This window comes from Opisthocomus hoazin, chromosome 22 (genome assembly GCF_030867145.1).
Source record: "Opisthocomus hoazin isolate bOpiHoa1 chromosome 22, bOpiHoa1.hap1, whole genome shotgun sequence".
NCBI classification, from domain to species: domain Eukaryota; kingdom Metazoa; phylum Chordata; class Aves; order Opisthocomiformes; family Opisthocomidae; genus Opisthocomus; species Opisthocomus hoazin.
In genome coordinates, this window is record NC_134435.1 from 1,696,426 (window position 1) to 1,711,154 (window position 14,729).

At 43.3% G+C, this 14,729-nt stretch overlaps 1 protein-coding gene across 3 annotated transcripts in view; it reads left to right on the forward strand.

The window, feature by feature from the left end:
- AFF4 (ALF transcription elongation factor 4) overlaps positions 1-14,729 on the forward strand; it is a 53,857-nt gene that overhangs the window by 25,220 nt on the left and 13,908 nt on the right. For all 3 annotated transcript variants that reach the window (XM_075441855.1, XM_075441853.1, XM_075441854.1), the window contains exons 6-14: positions 3,867-3,903; positions 5,312-5,360; positions 6,693-6,713; positions 7,267-7,321; positions 8,260-8,297; positions 8,662-8,824; positions 9,360-10,277; positions 12,498-12,586; positions 14,214-14,451. In XM_075441855.1, the coding sequence (XP_075297970.1) occupies positions 3,867-3,903; positions 5,312-5,360; positions 6,693-6,713; positions 7,267-7,321; positions 8,260-8,297; positions 8,662-8,824; positions 9,360-10,277; positions 12,498-12,586; positions 14,214-14,451 (1,608 nt within the window). The remainder of the gene's footprint in view (positions 1-3,866; positions 3,904-5,311; positions 5,361-6,692; positions 6,714-7,266; positions 7,322-8,259; positions 8,298-8,661; positions 8,825-9,359; positions 10,278-12,497; positions 12,587-14,213; positions 14,452-14,729) is intronic.

Consider the following 14,729-nt stretch of genomic DNA (forward strand, 5'->3'; position numbering starts at 1 on the left):
GCAGGGCAGATAGCGGTGGGTAGCAGCTTCAGCGAGTACAGTCAGCTTGCGATAGCTGACTCATTCAGGGGTTCGTGTTTTGTTTCCTGTATCTGCTGATTACCAGTAAAAGGTCCAACTCGACAATATGGTTTTTCTCCAGACTCAACATATCTCTCAAAGGGATTGGGGTACTCCACCCATAATTTGGCGTAACTTCAGAGTGAAGAAATTACGCTGTTCTCTTTTAAAAGCTCCTGTCACAATAATGAAGACGACACTTGTTCTGATCAGGCTGCTGTTCTAGAGCACCGCTGGCTGCCATCAGTTTCCTGTTTCACCCAAATTGCTCCCCAGAACAGAACAGTGATTAAGGAGGTTTTCTCGTTGAGGTCTCTAATGTCATCTAAACAGATTGTCTTAGGTTGATGCTTTGACATCACCTTTCTTTGGCCGAAGTTTCCAGGTCCTGTGTTGTAAGGGCACATCCACAAAACCCCTGCAGAGTGAAGTCGAGCGCTTCAGGTTCTCATACGGGCTGCAGATCCCGGAGCTGTGGGCAGTCCTCTTGCCATCGGCCTCTGCGTTGCGTGTTCCTGTCTCGCTGTGTCTTGCTTGCTTCTCTCCAGTCAGCTGGAAAGGCAGAACGTACTATGCAGTTCTCTACTTTTGAAGGCATATCTAGAAACGTACTTGCTCCACTGCTTTGAGTAGTTATTCCTGAACCTTTCGGAACGTGTTTTCCCTCCGCACACTTCTGAGCACACTTGATTGTGGGGTTGCTAGAACTGCTGGTTTCTGTGTTTCTCTGATATTTGACTCGGTTTGGGAAGAAAGGTGTGCAGAGAGAGACTGCGTAAGGTTGCACAGTCTTGTTGGTGTTTGAACAAAAGAGGTAGGTTGTGGTTTTTTGAACCTATCGACCTGGATTGTGTTTCTTCACCCGGTTTGCAAAAAATTCCATTTATGGCTCCTCTGAGTCTTTTGACTTCTTGCCAGCCTTTTTATTTTGTGGCTGCACATCTTAGGCATGGAACTTTGTCAGCTTCTCTCTCCACATCCAAAGCCTGTAATTTCCTCTGCCTTCTCCCCTCTGTCATTCTTGGCAGCAGGATCTTCTCAGAATTCCAGTGAGTTAGCGAGCCATAGGCTTGTGCAGTCTGGACCCAGAGCAGAATTCAGAAAACAAAACAAAACAGTGGTTTACTTTAATCAAGCAGTACTGTTTGAGGAAAGCTTGTTCTCTTTAATACTGTGCTCAATTTATTTACAAATAATATGCTGCAGTGTTTCACAGCATTCCTCTGGTGTACAGAAGTTTGGTGTGCTTTGCTGGTGCACATAAAATGAAGCTCCCTTTGGTGGACCAGTCGATTTTCTTTGTAAGACTGTTGGGATAAGATGATTTTCCCTATGTGTAGGTAGTGAGTAGCTTGAAGGGACCCAGACTCCTGATCACGACCTCTCGGCATTCACTATAAATATATCTAATAATTATCAGGAAGTCTTTGAATCAGAAGATAAACTTCATGAAAATAGGTCAGGGAAAGTTTTATGGATGCTATGAAAAAAATGTAGATTCCCAAGTCTTGATAAAAAATGTTATCCAGTGACCTAACACTCCAGAATTTTATCCTGTGTAACTTTTTTTAAGCCATGAGCTCATGGTCGAAAACGCCAAAAACACTGGCATGTTTATAAAATGTATTAAAACCCCAGCTGTTTCTTTGAGGGTGGAAGTTTTTCATTTCAGAGCAGCATGTGAGTGTTGGCCGTTCTTGTACCTGCGTACCGGTGCAGTGGCCCGGCGGCATCGCGGACGAGGGGGGTCCCGTCTCCGGGTTTGTGCGGCGTCTGCCCTGCGCTGGCGTTACCGGGAAGGCCAGCACTCGGCTCCCTCGAGCCGCTCTGATACCGAAACTTTCTTCCGAGAAACAAAATTGAGATCTGACCCGAGATTTCGAACATTAAATGGAAATGGGTCCCATTTGCCACGACTGGGACTGCGGCTGAGCTGGTAACCTACGGCTGCGCATTCGGGACCCGCCTGCCGCTCCATCCGGCGGGCCAGGGTTTTTCTCTCCACAGCTCTGGAGCGCAAGCTGCCGTTGTGTTTCCTGCTTAAGTGCCTTCACTAGCTCACCTCGGCAGTCTATGATACTTTGGTTAAAAGGGTTTCCTTCCTTCAAGTTGTTTTTAATTTCTTCTTTCTGAAGTAGACCTTTAGAAGACACTGCTATAAATAACTTTGGAGTTGAAAGTATAGCACTTTCTTTTCAATCTGTGAGTTTCTTAAAGAAATACATATTGAAAGCCAAAATAGATGGCAAGAGAGCTGGAAAAGGTTGCACATTTAAACGTAACACCTCGTTAAAGTGCACCTCAGTGAAAGACCGTGCTGTGCCTGAGCAACGGGAAGCAGCCGGAGGTGAGCCGTTGGGCAGGTGCCTGCTGCGGAGGCTGGGAGGCGTGTGTCGGTGAGAAGGGGTGCCAGCTCCTTGTCTTGCGCTCCCCCCCAGCGCAGCTGCTCTGTGGATGTGGTGTTTGATTACTGTGTGGACTTTACTTCTTTTTTCACTTAGAGTTTGTCAGCTGGCGTAAGCTGACAGTGGAAAAAGGCAATCCGGGAATCGCACTTCTCATACCTCTGTGAAAGATAAAAATTAGTTTTTATTTGGAAGGAAGTGTAGCTATTGCTTTTTGCTGAAGTCACAAGACTTCTTGGCAACTTCATCTTCACTTTGCACTTTAAACATAAGTTAATTTTACTTTTATTGCCCCTCCTTTCAGCTCCGAATGATCAGAGGCATTTGAAACACCCTGCAAGAAAAGTTCCCTATCAAGTTCCTTATCAACAAAATACTCGTTCAGTGCGTTATTGCAACTGCTTTCACTTTTGAAATAAAAACTTAAGGGAAATGAGAAATACCTGTGTGCTTTGCTGTGTTTAAATAATTAAGTTTTCTATATTGTGTATGCAGCTGCTGCCCGTCACTGACTTGGCTGTTTGGGAAGCCTGGGTCATAAGTGTACCCAAAAGCCTGGGCTCCATTGCTGGACTGTGAGTCTGGTTTGCTGCTGCCAGAGCACAGAAGTGAAATGTGTAAATGTGTGTGTATAACTTCAGGGATCGAGTCAAATATTTTCTTTTTTTTTTTTTTTAATGGAGCCAGCATTTGTCCTCATTTTAAAATGAGGTCGGGAAGGTCCTATTTTAAAATGGCACTCCAGCCTGGAAGCAGGTTTTCAGTAACGCAGCAGCCTCTGCATATTTGTTTGTTAAAGCAATATTTTAGTGTTTTAAAACAAATTACAATCTACTAGGTGTTGGGAGACAGAATTGAGTTTTCTGGGATGGGAATACTGCAGATGTTTTTGTTGGTGATAAGTCGTTGCCGCAGTCGTTGCTTGTCCACCACGATGCTGTACGTATCCAAAAAAGAAAAATGCAGAGAAAAGAATTTGTATGAAAATATGTAAAGCTAGCAGCAAAGCTGTTCTGTATGTAAGGAAGACAAAGAAAAACACAGAGCAGTTCCTCTCCATGCTAAACATAGATGAAGATGTTTTTTGCAGAAGTTGCACAGGGATTTTGGAGTTTCAGCTATCGCGTAGTACCAACTGCACAGGGCCCTGCTTAAACCCAAGCCGGTAGGAGAGCCGAGCCGAGGAAGAGGAGCGTGAAGGACTCCTTCCCTGTGCTGGCTGTGCCAGTATGGTTGGGGCCTGGATAATGAATCGCTCCTTCTGTTTTGTTAGATTTCGTTCCATTTTTAGAGGTTAGGTGCCATCCTTTAAGTGGAAAGAATATCTTGATTACAGCATGGTTTTTGATAAGTTAAAATTCCCAGTGAACAAAACTCTTGTGATTTTTTTTATTCCTTTAGGAGTCTCAGCAGTCCAGTTTTGGCACTGGAGAGCAGAGTAAGTATATTAAACTTCCTGTAATACGTTTAACGCTTTTGTTGTGGTTCAGTATTCTTCATATCTTTTAAACTGCCGTGCGTTTTAGAGAATGAGATTTTCCAGACTGGTCAGAGGATGGAGTCTAAGTTAAGATTTCTGTACTTTCTCGAGTTTTAACCTGTAAAGCAACGGCTTGATTTACTTTTGCATTTCTTGTTGAGATCTAGAAGGTCATGACTGAGTTGCCAAGGTTCTTACTGTCTTGTAGAAAGAAAAAAAAAAGATCTTATTTTTAATTTGTCATGTTTTCTGATTCTTGAAAAAAGGCCTGCTTGGTTGATCTAATTGAAAATAGCTGAGTACTAAACCAAAACAGCCTTTGAAAAGCCCAGATGCCTGCTGGGAACACGTTAGAAACCCAAAGAGTGCGTATGGTTCTATTTCAGTAGAAGCAGCACAGCACAGGTTCACTGTTCGGTTTCACTTTGTCATTTTGAAATCAAGAGAGAGAACAGGTCAAGAACTTGCATAGTAATGTGCTCAGCAATATCCTTGAATTCCTTGTCCTAGAATGTGTTTTCAGATTTTAGACAAAAGCAGCTTTTATTTCTCTTATCAGTATGATTTTTTTGATTATTGAATGAAATTAATAATTTAACACAGGTAACATACGAGGTAAAATGGAGTTAGATTTGTGCTGTTACCTTCCAAAAGTCTTTCCACTCCCTCTTGAAATGATTAAAGAGATTAAATAGTAAAAGGAGAAGGATTTATTCTTTGATATTCACAAGCAGCTTAATCTAAACACCTGATACAGTGGGGAATTAAGGAAACAAATTAAAACTTAATTCCATAATGCTAAAGCAATAGACTTACGTTTTAACGGCCTCAGTTCTTGTTTCTGTAGAACTATGCAATTGGCCAGAATTAAAGAAAAGGGAAGGAAAACCCTCCCAAACTGAAAAGCAGATTATATCAGTATGTGTTCCCATTGTAAGAATTGGTTTCTGGGTTTGATTTCTGGATTGCTCATCTGCTACAAAGCTAAGTGGGGACGCTGAAACAAGTTGGAGCTTGACAGTCTGATTTATATCCTGTATCCTGCGTGTAGGAGGCAGAGAGTAGTCTTGATAGAAGCAAAATAGTTTTTCACATCATTAATAACAAATAAGAATGTACTGGTTTAGACAGCAATGACTTAAATAATTTTCTAGATTTTCTTGCTTAAATTATTTGCTGTATTTAGTATTTTGTCTTGACATCCAATTGCTTCTTCAGTCTGTGGGAGATCGTACCTGGCTAGTTCTTACTTTCTCCTGTCTGCTCCGCCGTTCTCGGTTGATCTAAGACTGTGTACTTCTGGCAGCTTGGGAATGACGGAGTTTGCCGGCTGAGTTCTCAAGTGTGCATTTCTTTTTTCTTCTAGAACGATACAATCCTTCATCAAAAACATCCAATGGTCATCAGTCCAAATCGTAAGTGGCTGTTGAGAAAACGTTCCTCAAACGATAGTCCAATGTTAAGAGACTGGGAAAACAGCTGTTCCTTTGACTCGACGGTGTCAGTTCTTGCACAGCCTCGGCAGCACGCTTGTCCTTGGCTGGCAGGAAAGGGGGAGCAGTTTTAAGCAGCCGTTCTCTGGGACAGTAGACCAAACGTGGCACGCTGGAGTGAGTAACAGATACACCGTGCTGCCCTGCCATTCCCCTGTTTCCTTGTCAGGATGGGTGTGTAGAGTTTGGACCTCGGAACTGGCTGGTGAACCAGAAAGGCATCAGCGTGTAAGAATGGGCAGGGTGGGATGGGACTTCCCAAACGTGTGCACTGCAGAGCTGTCAGCTGGAAGCAGCTCGTAGGGACTGCGTAAACAGGCAGGGTGGGGAACTATTTTGTGCTGGAGGAGATAGCAAACTATGTATGGGATCTGGTTAAATTTGGTCTACCCAATCTGTTCCCTGACTGGCAAATGTTTCTGTTAGCTGTGCACACAGACCCAACATTTTACTTTGTCAGTCGTGCAACTGGAGGAAAAAATAAAAAGCAACTGGAATATTCTTGATGGCTGTAGCCCACCTTTCTCAGACCTGAAAATCAGTTATATACTGTTGAAAGACTATTTCCCAACAAATGTGTCCATGAAAATAAAGGTTTACCAGGTGGTTACATGTTTGATGAAAGTGGTTGTAGATTCTGAAAACTTGTTCTTCTAAGTTAACATTTGTTGTGATGCAATCACAAAATGGAGTCTAGTTCTTCTGCTTGTCTGTGCACGTTACAGTATTAGCAAGATCAAAAAGCACTTGACCTATGGGAAGGGAATAAACCAAAAAGAAACCTCTCTCAGTTATGACTGACTTACAGTCAGTTGCCTGAAACCTGTAGTTTAAGAAGATGCTCATATGCAGCCAGTTCACCAAGCGGTGGGAGTCGAAGCTCAGCGTTTGGCTTTGCTTTCGCCATAGCAGTAGAGAGACCTTTAAGAAGGAACTGTGCTCTTTCCAGAGCTGGAGAACAGCTAAGAACAAGAGATAACATTGGGCATTTGTTGAGCTGGGATGCATAGGAAGACAGCTGAGATGTTTACTGTGACAGTACAGTCTTAAATTAAAAAAAAAAAGTGATTGTGATCTGGTCAAAAAACTTTAAAAAGGAGATAAATGCATGTTTTGGAAAAGGATAGCAATGAAAATTGCTTTGGGAACTAGAGCCTAGAGGTTAGTGTTTCTTTTCAGATTGTAAGTAGGACAGCTATACTGTGAACCTCAGAAGTATTAGACTTTTAATCCTTTCTCCTTTTCTTTCCCCAGATGTGAATCGAACCAGACAGAGTAAGATGTTTTCTTTTTGTAATCAAAGGTGTTTTTCAATAAGCACAAAAGCCCTGTACCCTGCTATATGATTGCAGCATGTTCACATAGTTTCAGTATTGTGAAATAGTGTGTGTGTGTATGACTACCATAAATGATAGAGTAATTATGGCTTTGAATAATCGTAGAAAAATTATGGCTTAGAACAGTTGCACTGTTGCCATGAGACAGGAAACAGCCACTAATGTTACATTGCGTGATTCTGTTTAAAACAGTGTTCTTGGCCATTGCGAGTAAGAAGTTGAACATACCTGTTAACTCCTCCCGCGTTAGTAAATTGTGTCAAATTTCCTTCTTAATTTAACAGAATGGACTACAGAGTCAAAGTGCTGGAATCCTTAGAATGACTTAGCTCACCATTCTCTAACAGTGAACGTTAGAATGCTGTCTCGTGGGTTTCGCCCACGCAGCCTGCTCCGTAGGATAAACAGTAGCATGGTGAAATGTGGAAGAATGCTTTGAAAGTAATTAAAGTACGTGGAATAACTTGTCTCACTTTCTCCCTTTTACTTAGTATGTTGAAAGATGACTTAAAGCTTAGCAGTAGTGAAGACAGCGATGGAGAGCAGGTATGTTCATTCAGTCAGAGCTGCAGAAGAACAGAGCGAATGCGTTCCTAGTTCAGTACTCCAGCAGTGTTCAGTATTCCGAGCGGTTTACGATTAAGAAACAAAGATCAAACAGCATGTTTTTAGACAAACCTCAGGTATTCGAAATGTAAACTTGGGGAAAATTACGTGTTTTGTGGAAGTGGTACACTTTTGTCTAGAAAATCTGCTTTTACTGATTTCAGATGGGGTTTTGCTGAACACAAAAAGGCAGTAGTGTACTTGCACACCTATGTAAGGGCCCACCATTCAAAGACAGAGCCCTGCATATTCTGCTGTTTAGTACCTTGGGACTGTGTGTGCGATGATAAGGATACTGTATCTGTAACCAGGAGGATAGCAGCACCTGTATTTTTATTGAAAAGTCTCTTTTTTCCTCTTTGTCGATATTAACTTTGTGCAGGTTCTGCCAGAAATGGCATTCAGCCTGCTAAATTCAAAAAAACGGTGGGGTCTGTGCTACCCGGCAGTAACCCACGCTCCTCTGCTGTTTCTTTTATTCCTGTTCTCAGTTCTAGTACTTTATTTTCTTCATGTGGAAAACCTGGAGACGGTACGTTAAGTTGGTTAACTCCTAGTACAGTGGGCATCTCAGGAACAGCGTTAGGAGCGTGGTGTTAGTGAGCAGTGGAAGCAGGAACGCTTAGAACTGTAGTCAGAATATACAGGGCTCTGAGATAATAGGTTTGTCGTGAAGGCTTGGAGAAAACTCTGATTAATTTTCTTTACAAGGAAAATGCAGATGAATTTACGCTGCTGCAAGTGCTGAATTAAGATGCTACTCAGGCTAAATAATTTTTAAAAAATTTAAAGGCTGTAAGTTGGTGCTTTGAAATTTAATTGCATATACAATCCTAAAGCAACTTCTAGAAGCCTCATGCTCTTTTTCTTAATTGCAGGACTGCGATAAGACAGTGCCAAGGAGCACACCTGGAAGGTAGGCATTCCTGGTAGATTGCGACATAGCAAGTGGAGCGGTGATATTCAGTCCAGTCAGCGCTCTTGACTTGATCTCATTTCTAAAATTCATGTTGGTCTTTTTTCTTGTTTTAAAGCAAGAGGTGATTAGAATTTAATCAGTGATTAAATAGCGTATATGCTGCAAATTAGAGTAACCACTTTGAGAAGGGGGGTGAAAACAAAGGTGGCTGTTTGTTTCCAGGGTGAACTGTGTTCAGCTATGCTGAATTTTCTAGTAAATGTTAATTAAAATGTTACAATTTATTTCTAATGAAAGGACTTGTAGGATATATGCGTGCCTTGGGCAGTGTTTGTTTATTTTTCCTCATTTTTGTTTTCAGTAATTCTGAACCTTCGCAGCATAACAGCGAAGGAGCAGATAATTCACGGGATGACTCGAGCAGCCACAGTGGATCTGAAAGCAGTTCCGGCTCCGACTCGGAAAGCGAAAGCAGTTCCAGTGATAGTGAAGCTAATGAACCGTCACAGAGTGCATCCCCCGAGGTAGGATTTGACGTGCATTTGGGCTGTCTTCATTAGCTTGGCATTGATCCGGAGGTTTAAAAGCAGAAAAAAAATTAATAAATCCCCAAACTGTTTTAAAAAAAAATTAGACTTTAAAGCGTGGGATCACTTTCAAGCTGGAATATTCTTTTGCTGAAGTACCCATAACTGGATGTGGTAACAATTGTTTATATAAGCACACATTTGATGTTTGACTTTGAGGGTGATTTTTATGACCAGTTATCTGTTGGGGTGCAGAGATTATATACAGCAGCAGTCGCTTAAACTGGGCTTTTGGTCTGGAAAGCTGTGGCAGCCACTGTTGCCTGTTGACAGCAGCTGCTCCAGATGCAGGAAAAATGAGAGCTGTTATTTGTACCTATATTAATCAACCTGGTTTTCATTTGTTAGTTACCTCAAGGTTTTTTTTGTGTGCCTCTTGCTTTGGCGTGTAGCCTACTACAGCTGTGCTGTGGAACAGATGGAAGAAATGTGAAATACTTTATCTAACGCTGTTTTTTCATTTGTTTTGTAGCCAGAGCCACCACCCACAAACAAGTGGCAACTGGATAACTGGTTGAACAAGGTTAATTCACATAAAGTGTCACCAGCTTCTTCCGTGGACAGCAATATCCCATCCTCCCAAGGCTACAAAAAAGAGGGACGGGATCAGGGGACAGGGAGCGGGTACACTGATCAAAGTGGATCCAAGGATTCCATTTCTTCTACACCGGGGCGGGATTCCAAACCCACCCAAAAGGGCTCAGAGAGCAGTCGCGGCAGGCAGAAATCACCTGCCCAGAGTGACAGCTCCACACAGAGGAGGACTGTAGGTAAAAAGCAGCCCAAGAAAGCAGAAAAGACATCTGTTGAAGAGCCTAGAGGAGGTCTTAAAATAGAAAGTGAAACCCCAGTAGACATGGCAACAAATATACCTTCAAACAGGCACAAGGCAGCTACAAAAGGCTCCAGAAAACCCAATATAAAGAAAGAGCCCAAATCTTCCCCTCGGCCGACAACAGAGAAGAAGAAATATAAGGCTTCAAGCAAATCTGCCCAGAAATCCAGGGAATTCATAGAAACAGATACCTCATCCTCTGATTCAGATGAAAACGAGAGCCTGCCTCCTTCATCGCAAACACCCAAATACTCTGAGAGCAATAGGACTCCTGTTAAATCTTCCATGGAGGAGGATGACAGCTTTTTTCGGCAAAGAATGTTCTCTCCTATGGAAGAGAAAGAGCTTCTTTCACCACTCAGTGATCCTGACGAAAGGTACCCACTCATTGTGAAGATTGACCTGAGCCTCTTATCAAGAATACCAGGGAAGCCTTACAAGGATGCTGACGCACCCAAAGCGGAAAAGAAGAACGTGCCCGAGAAGCACGCGAGAGAATCCCAGAAGCAACCATCTGACAAAAGTTCTACAAAAGGCAAAAGGAAACATAAGCAGGTGATCATTTTGTAGACAGAGGTTTAGCTCTTCTCCCAGCCCCTTAGTGGATTGCTGCTGGTGTCGAGCATGTGGCCCAGCAACCCGGATCGCACCTCGCTGTAGCGACTCCGAGCCCTTCAGGAGATGGCTTTTGTGCAGAACACGTTGATCATCCCTGTGCTGTTATGGTAGAGACTGTTGGGGTTTTCCTTCGGAGTGAAGAGGGGAAGGTGGCCCTGGTAGGAGCGTTGGCACTGCAGCTGGAGCTCGTGGAGGTAGCACAGCATCTGCACCTCTGAGCACTGCGTCCAGCCCGCTCATGTCTCCACTCCATCTGGCACTGCAGGCCAGCTCAGGCAGCTGATCCAATGGAAAAATCACCTGGCCAAAAAAGAAGGCAGTTCTCAGCTGGGTCAGCTGCCTTGGGCCCCTGAATCACGCAGCGGCGTGTTGCCGAGACGAGGGATGGGGCAGAAATGGGCCTGAGGCAAGGCAGCAGGAGAAACCCTAATCGCAAGGGTGCTGCTTTACTGGGAGCAGGGATGTCTCTCCATAATATTTAATCTTTACTAAAAAAGTATTTAATCTTTTCAACTACAAATAAAAAGCAGGGGTGCCTGGTGGCAGTGAAAAGGATAGGAATCAGTGGGGGAGCCGGACAGAAGTAACACAGCTGGAGGGGGAATGGTAAGAAGTGGTTGGCGGTGTCATTTGAGTCTGCTCGCAGAAACCTCAGGACATGGACAGTCTGTAGGAAGAGCAAACCCGGGGCTGGCAGGTGGACTCGGGGATCCAAGGAGTTTTTATAAGTTTTTGGTTTCCGTGAAGTTGGGACTGTAAAGCCCTGCTTCAGGGATGCAAAAATTGCCATGCTACTCTGGATTTCGTTCTGAGATTTTCATGTTGACAGGGATTTGGCAGTGGTTGTAGGGCTTTGTTGACACGTGGAATGAAAGGATTAGATGGTACCATCCAGAGAGTCATCTGACTCTCCAGAGGAGAGAGGTGATTTCAGTGAAACCAGTTTTCCTGCTGAGCAACCCAAGTAAACTTGATCACTTACTGAAATTAGTGTCGGTTAGGAGACCTGACGTGTAGCTGTGAGCAGGGGTTGCTCGTGTACTGTTCCTAACTAAGGGTCCTATTTTCTCTGGATAAGGGAATCGAGTGAGAAAGTGTGAGCTTTTTTTGTGAAATGGGAATAACTGACCAGTACGGTGAATAATTATTTTTTGCAAGTGTTGCTGTATAGTCCCTGCTGTTTGTGGGACTGCGCTCACGTGCTCCCGTGGCTCGGAACAGGCCGGCTTCTCTTCCTCAGTCCGCATTTGGAGTTACAGCGTGAAAGATCTGCGCTCTCACACCTGTACCAGAACGCTTGGCAAGACCAATTAAATTCAGGCTTTACCCCAGCAAATAGTCTGGCTGTTAATTGTTCCGAATGCTCAGAGTGCTCTGGTGCCTACTGGTGCATACTGGAGGAGACGCAAGCCTGTTTGAGGCAGCTAAGGAAAAGCCCCCCCGCTCCCCCACCCCTCCAGCTCTTAGCTTTGTGAGCGCTCTGTACGCGACTGTGACCGCTTGGTTTCTAACCCTTACGTGCTCGTGAGTTTCCTTCGGGCTCAGGGTTGCAGCGTTGGCGTGACAAAAATGAAACCTTTAGGGTTTGATTCTGGGCTGTGTTACCAGATGACTTCCTCCGTGAGGCCCTATTTTCTGCTTTATTCCCTGTATCGATGCTTCCAGTGCTTGCCGAAGACAGCTTAGAAATGTGTCTTCAAGACCCTTTGACTTTGGGATTAAATTTATATAAAAATCTCTAAGTTTACTTTAACAGACTGCAAAGAATTTTACATTTTTCGAGCATTCCTAAGATGCCTCCGTTAAGTCTCCACAACACAAAATCTGTCTCCTGGTTTCTTGCTGAAGCCTTTGGAGGTTTTTGTGGTATTTCATGGTGACAATATGCTTGTGCTAAAAGGAACAATTTACTTTCATGCAGGTTGGTAATTTAGAAGCCAAACTTTGTTTTTCATTATGTTCCAGTGTCAGAGTCCAGTCAAGTATTTGGTGTGGACTTGGTGCTGGAGGGCATGTTTTTGTGGTGTGTTCCTGTCTTACTCTGTACGCTGCAAAACGCCCGCTAAATGAAGTCTCCTGATGTGAAACGTTGCCCCTCTCAGTGCAGATGTAAATGTGGACCTTTGTCTGGATGTATTTCTTGTTTGCTTTCTTCAGAATGAGGATGAAAACAGAGCCACTGAAAGCAAGAAAACGAAGCTGGAAGAAAAAGCTCCATCAGGACACAAGACTTCGAGCAGTAGGGAGTGAGTATCTTGGCTGCTTTCAACATTGAAGGCTCAGGGTGAGCAAGGAGAAGATGGGTGCCTATGTTCCCCGCTCTTCTCCTCCTCCCCCACTCCAACAAAGTGTCTCCTCATTACTCATCATGGGTGCCCATATTCCCCCCACTCCAATCAAGTGTCTCCTCATTACTCATCAACGGGTGAAATGTCGTTGCTTCTTACCCTTCAGACAGATTTACTTTAGAGGTTCTGCGAGTAGTTGGTGGAAATTAATTTCCAAAAACAAAAACGTTGGCCAAGGGTGATTGTTTTACTTAGCAGAAGGAACGTAAACCCTCACGCGAAGGGTTGGTGTATTATGGGATATATGCTTCCTGGGTTTTCTCTAATACGCAGCGGGGTTTGGTTTTCTTTTGGGAGTCAGCTGTGCATCTGGCTTTTTGATCTTGCAAAATCTGTGCTTTTAAGTGAACGCAATCTGGTGATTCTCCATTCAGCAAGTTCGTGAACTGAGAATAAGTTACTTAACTGGAATTGTCTGGGAAGCTGATGGCACTGAGATTTGGATCCATGGATTTGGCCTCACATTTGCTTGATAGTTTAGCTAAAGAAAAGTGTGAGTGACGCCAAGACAAAGTAATGCAGAATTAGCAAATCAATAACATTATTAATACTCTTGTGTGTTATTTCAGTAATTTTCCATGCTTTTTTTAATAGATAGTATGCTTTGATTTATTTCTTAGTGTTAATCCGCAGGAAAGAGTTAAATTTTTTTCCACTGCCTGTTAAAACTCTGCTATTTCAGATCAAGCAACTGAAAACTGATATAATTATGTCATGGAAAATATTTCTGCGTAGTGAGTAATTGCCAAATTACAAATAAGTGCGAAGCTGCAGCACATCAGATGCTAGAACTCTTGGTTGCCCATTCGGAATTAAAGACTGTTTTACTCTGTTAGGAGACAGAGGTAGAAGGAACAGATGTATTTCTATCATGATTACGCTTTTTTACCTTTTATTTCTGATATTTGCTTGATTGCCAGTGCAGTTATCTGGAGGACATTTAATTAAATGAAACGGTATGATTTTTAAAAAATAAGGTGTAGAAATAACTATTATGGGAAGCCAAGAATAGCCAACAGTAGCCCTCAGCAGCCAAGGTGAGAGCGTCCTGGGAGGCTGTGGAAGCCTTCCAGTGTCCTGGGTTCCAGAGAGCGTTTATCTGGACCATCTCTTTTCCGAGCTCTTAGGCTGACGAGCCTGCAGCAGACAGGCTGGCGCTGACCTTGGCATTCATTTCTCACGTTGTAAGTGTTGCGGGTGTTTTTTCGAGAACTGTTGTAGGGATGTGGTTTTATGGTTAGAACTTGTCTACGGTGTTTTCAGGTCAGAACAAATAAGATGGTGAAAACGAGTTCAGTCTGGCTTCGTAGAAACCCAGTCACCGAGGTGATTGTTCTCTTTCTTTTCCTCCGTGTCTGGCTTGCTAGGTCTAACAACAAAACTGCTGGTTTAAAAAAAAAAAATAGTTTATTTAAAAGTAAAAAATAATGCTTTGAGATGCTGGGGTTTTTTTGCTTTGTTTGGGGTTTTTTGTTTGTTTTTTTAAGAAAAACCCTCAAACCCTGAACTTGTTCATTTTGTCCAGGTCTTCAAAGCCAAATGCTGTTAAAGAGAAGGACTTGCTGCCGTCGCCTGCTGCCCCAGCCCTGCCCAAAGATTCCAAGCAAGAGCACGGCTCCCGGAAGAGGACGGTCAGTCAGTCGTCGTCCTTGAAGTCCAGCAGCAACCTTGGCAAGGAGAGCAGCAGTGGCAGTAAAAGCAGCTCATCCTCCAAGCAGAAGAAAACGGAGGGGAAGGGTTCTAGCAGTGCTAAAGAAACCAAGGTAAAGGGCTTACTCTGTAAATGCCTTAGGCCCGGTCCTTTGCTTTGCCGTTTGTCGTGCTCAGTGGGATCGAAACAAGAATCTGCAGTTCAAGTTAAAATGTAATGAGTTTCAGATACGCGTTGTTTCATGTCGTGGTGCTTGAGCGCCTTGGAAGTGTGTAAATCGGAAAATAACTTGGGAGAGATTGTGGAATACTGATGTTTATTCCTACCAGATTCTTATGTTAAATACTAATGCTTATTCCTACCAAATTCTTATGTTAATTAGTGAAATGT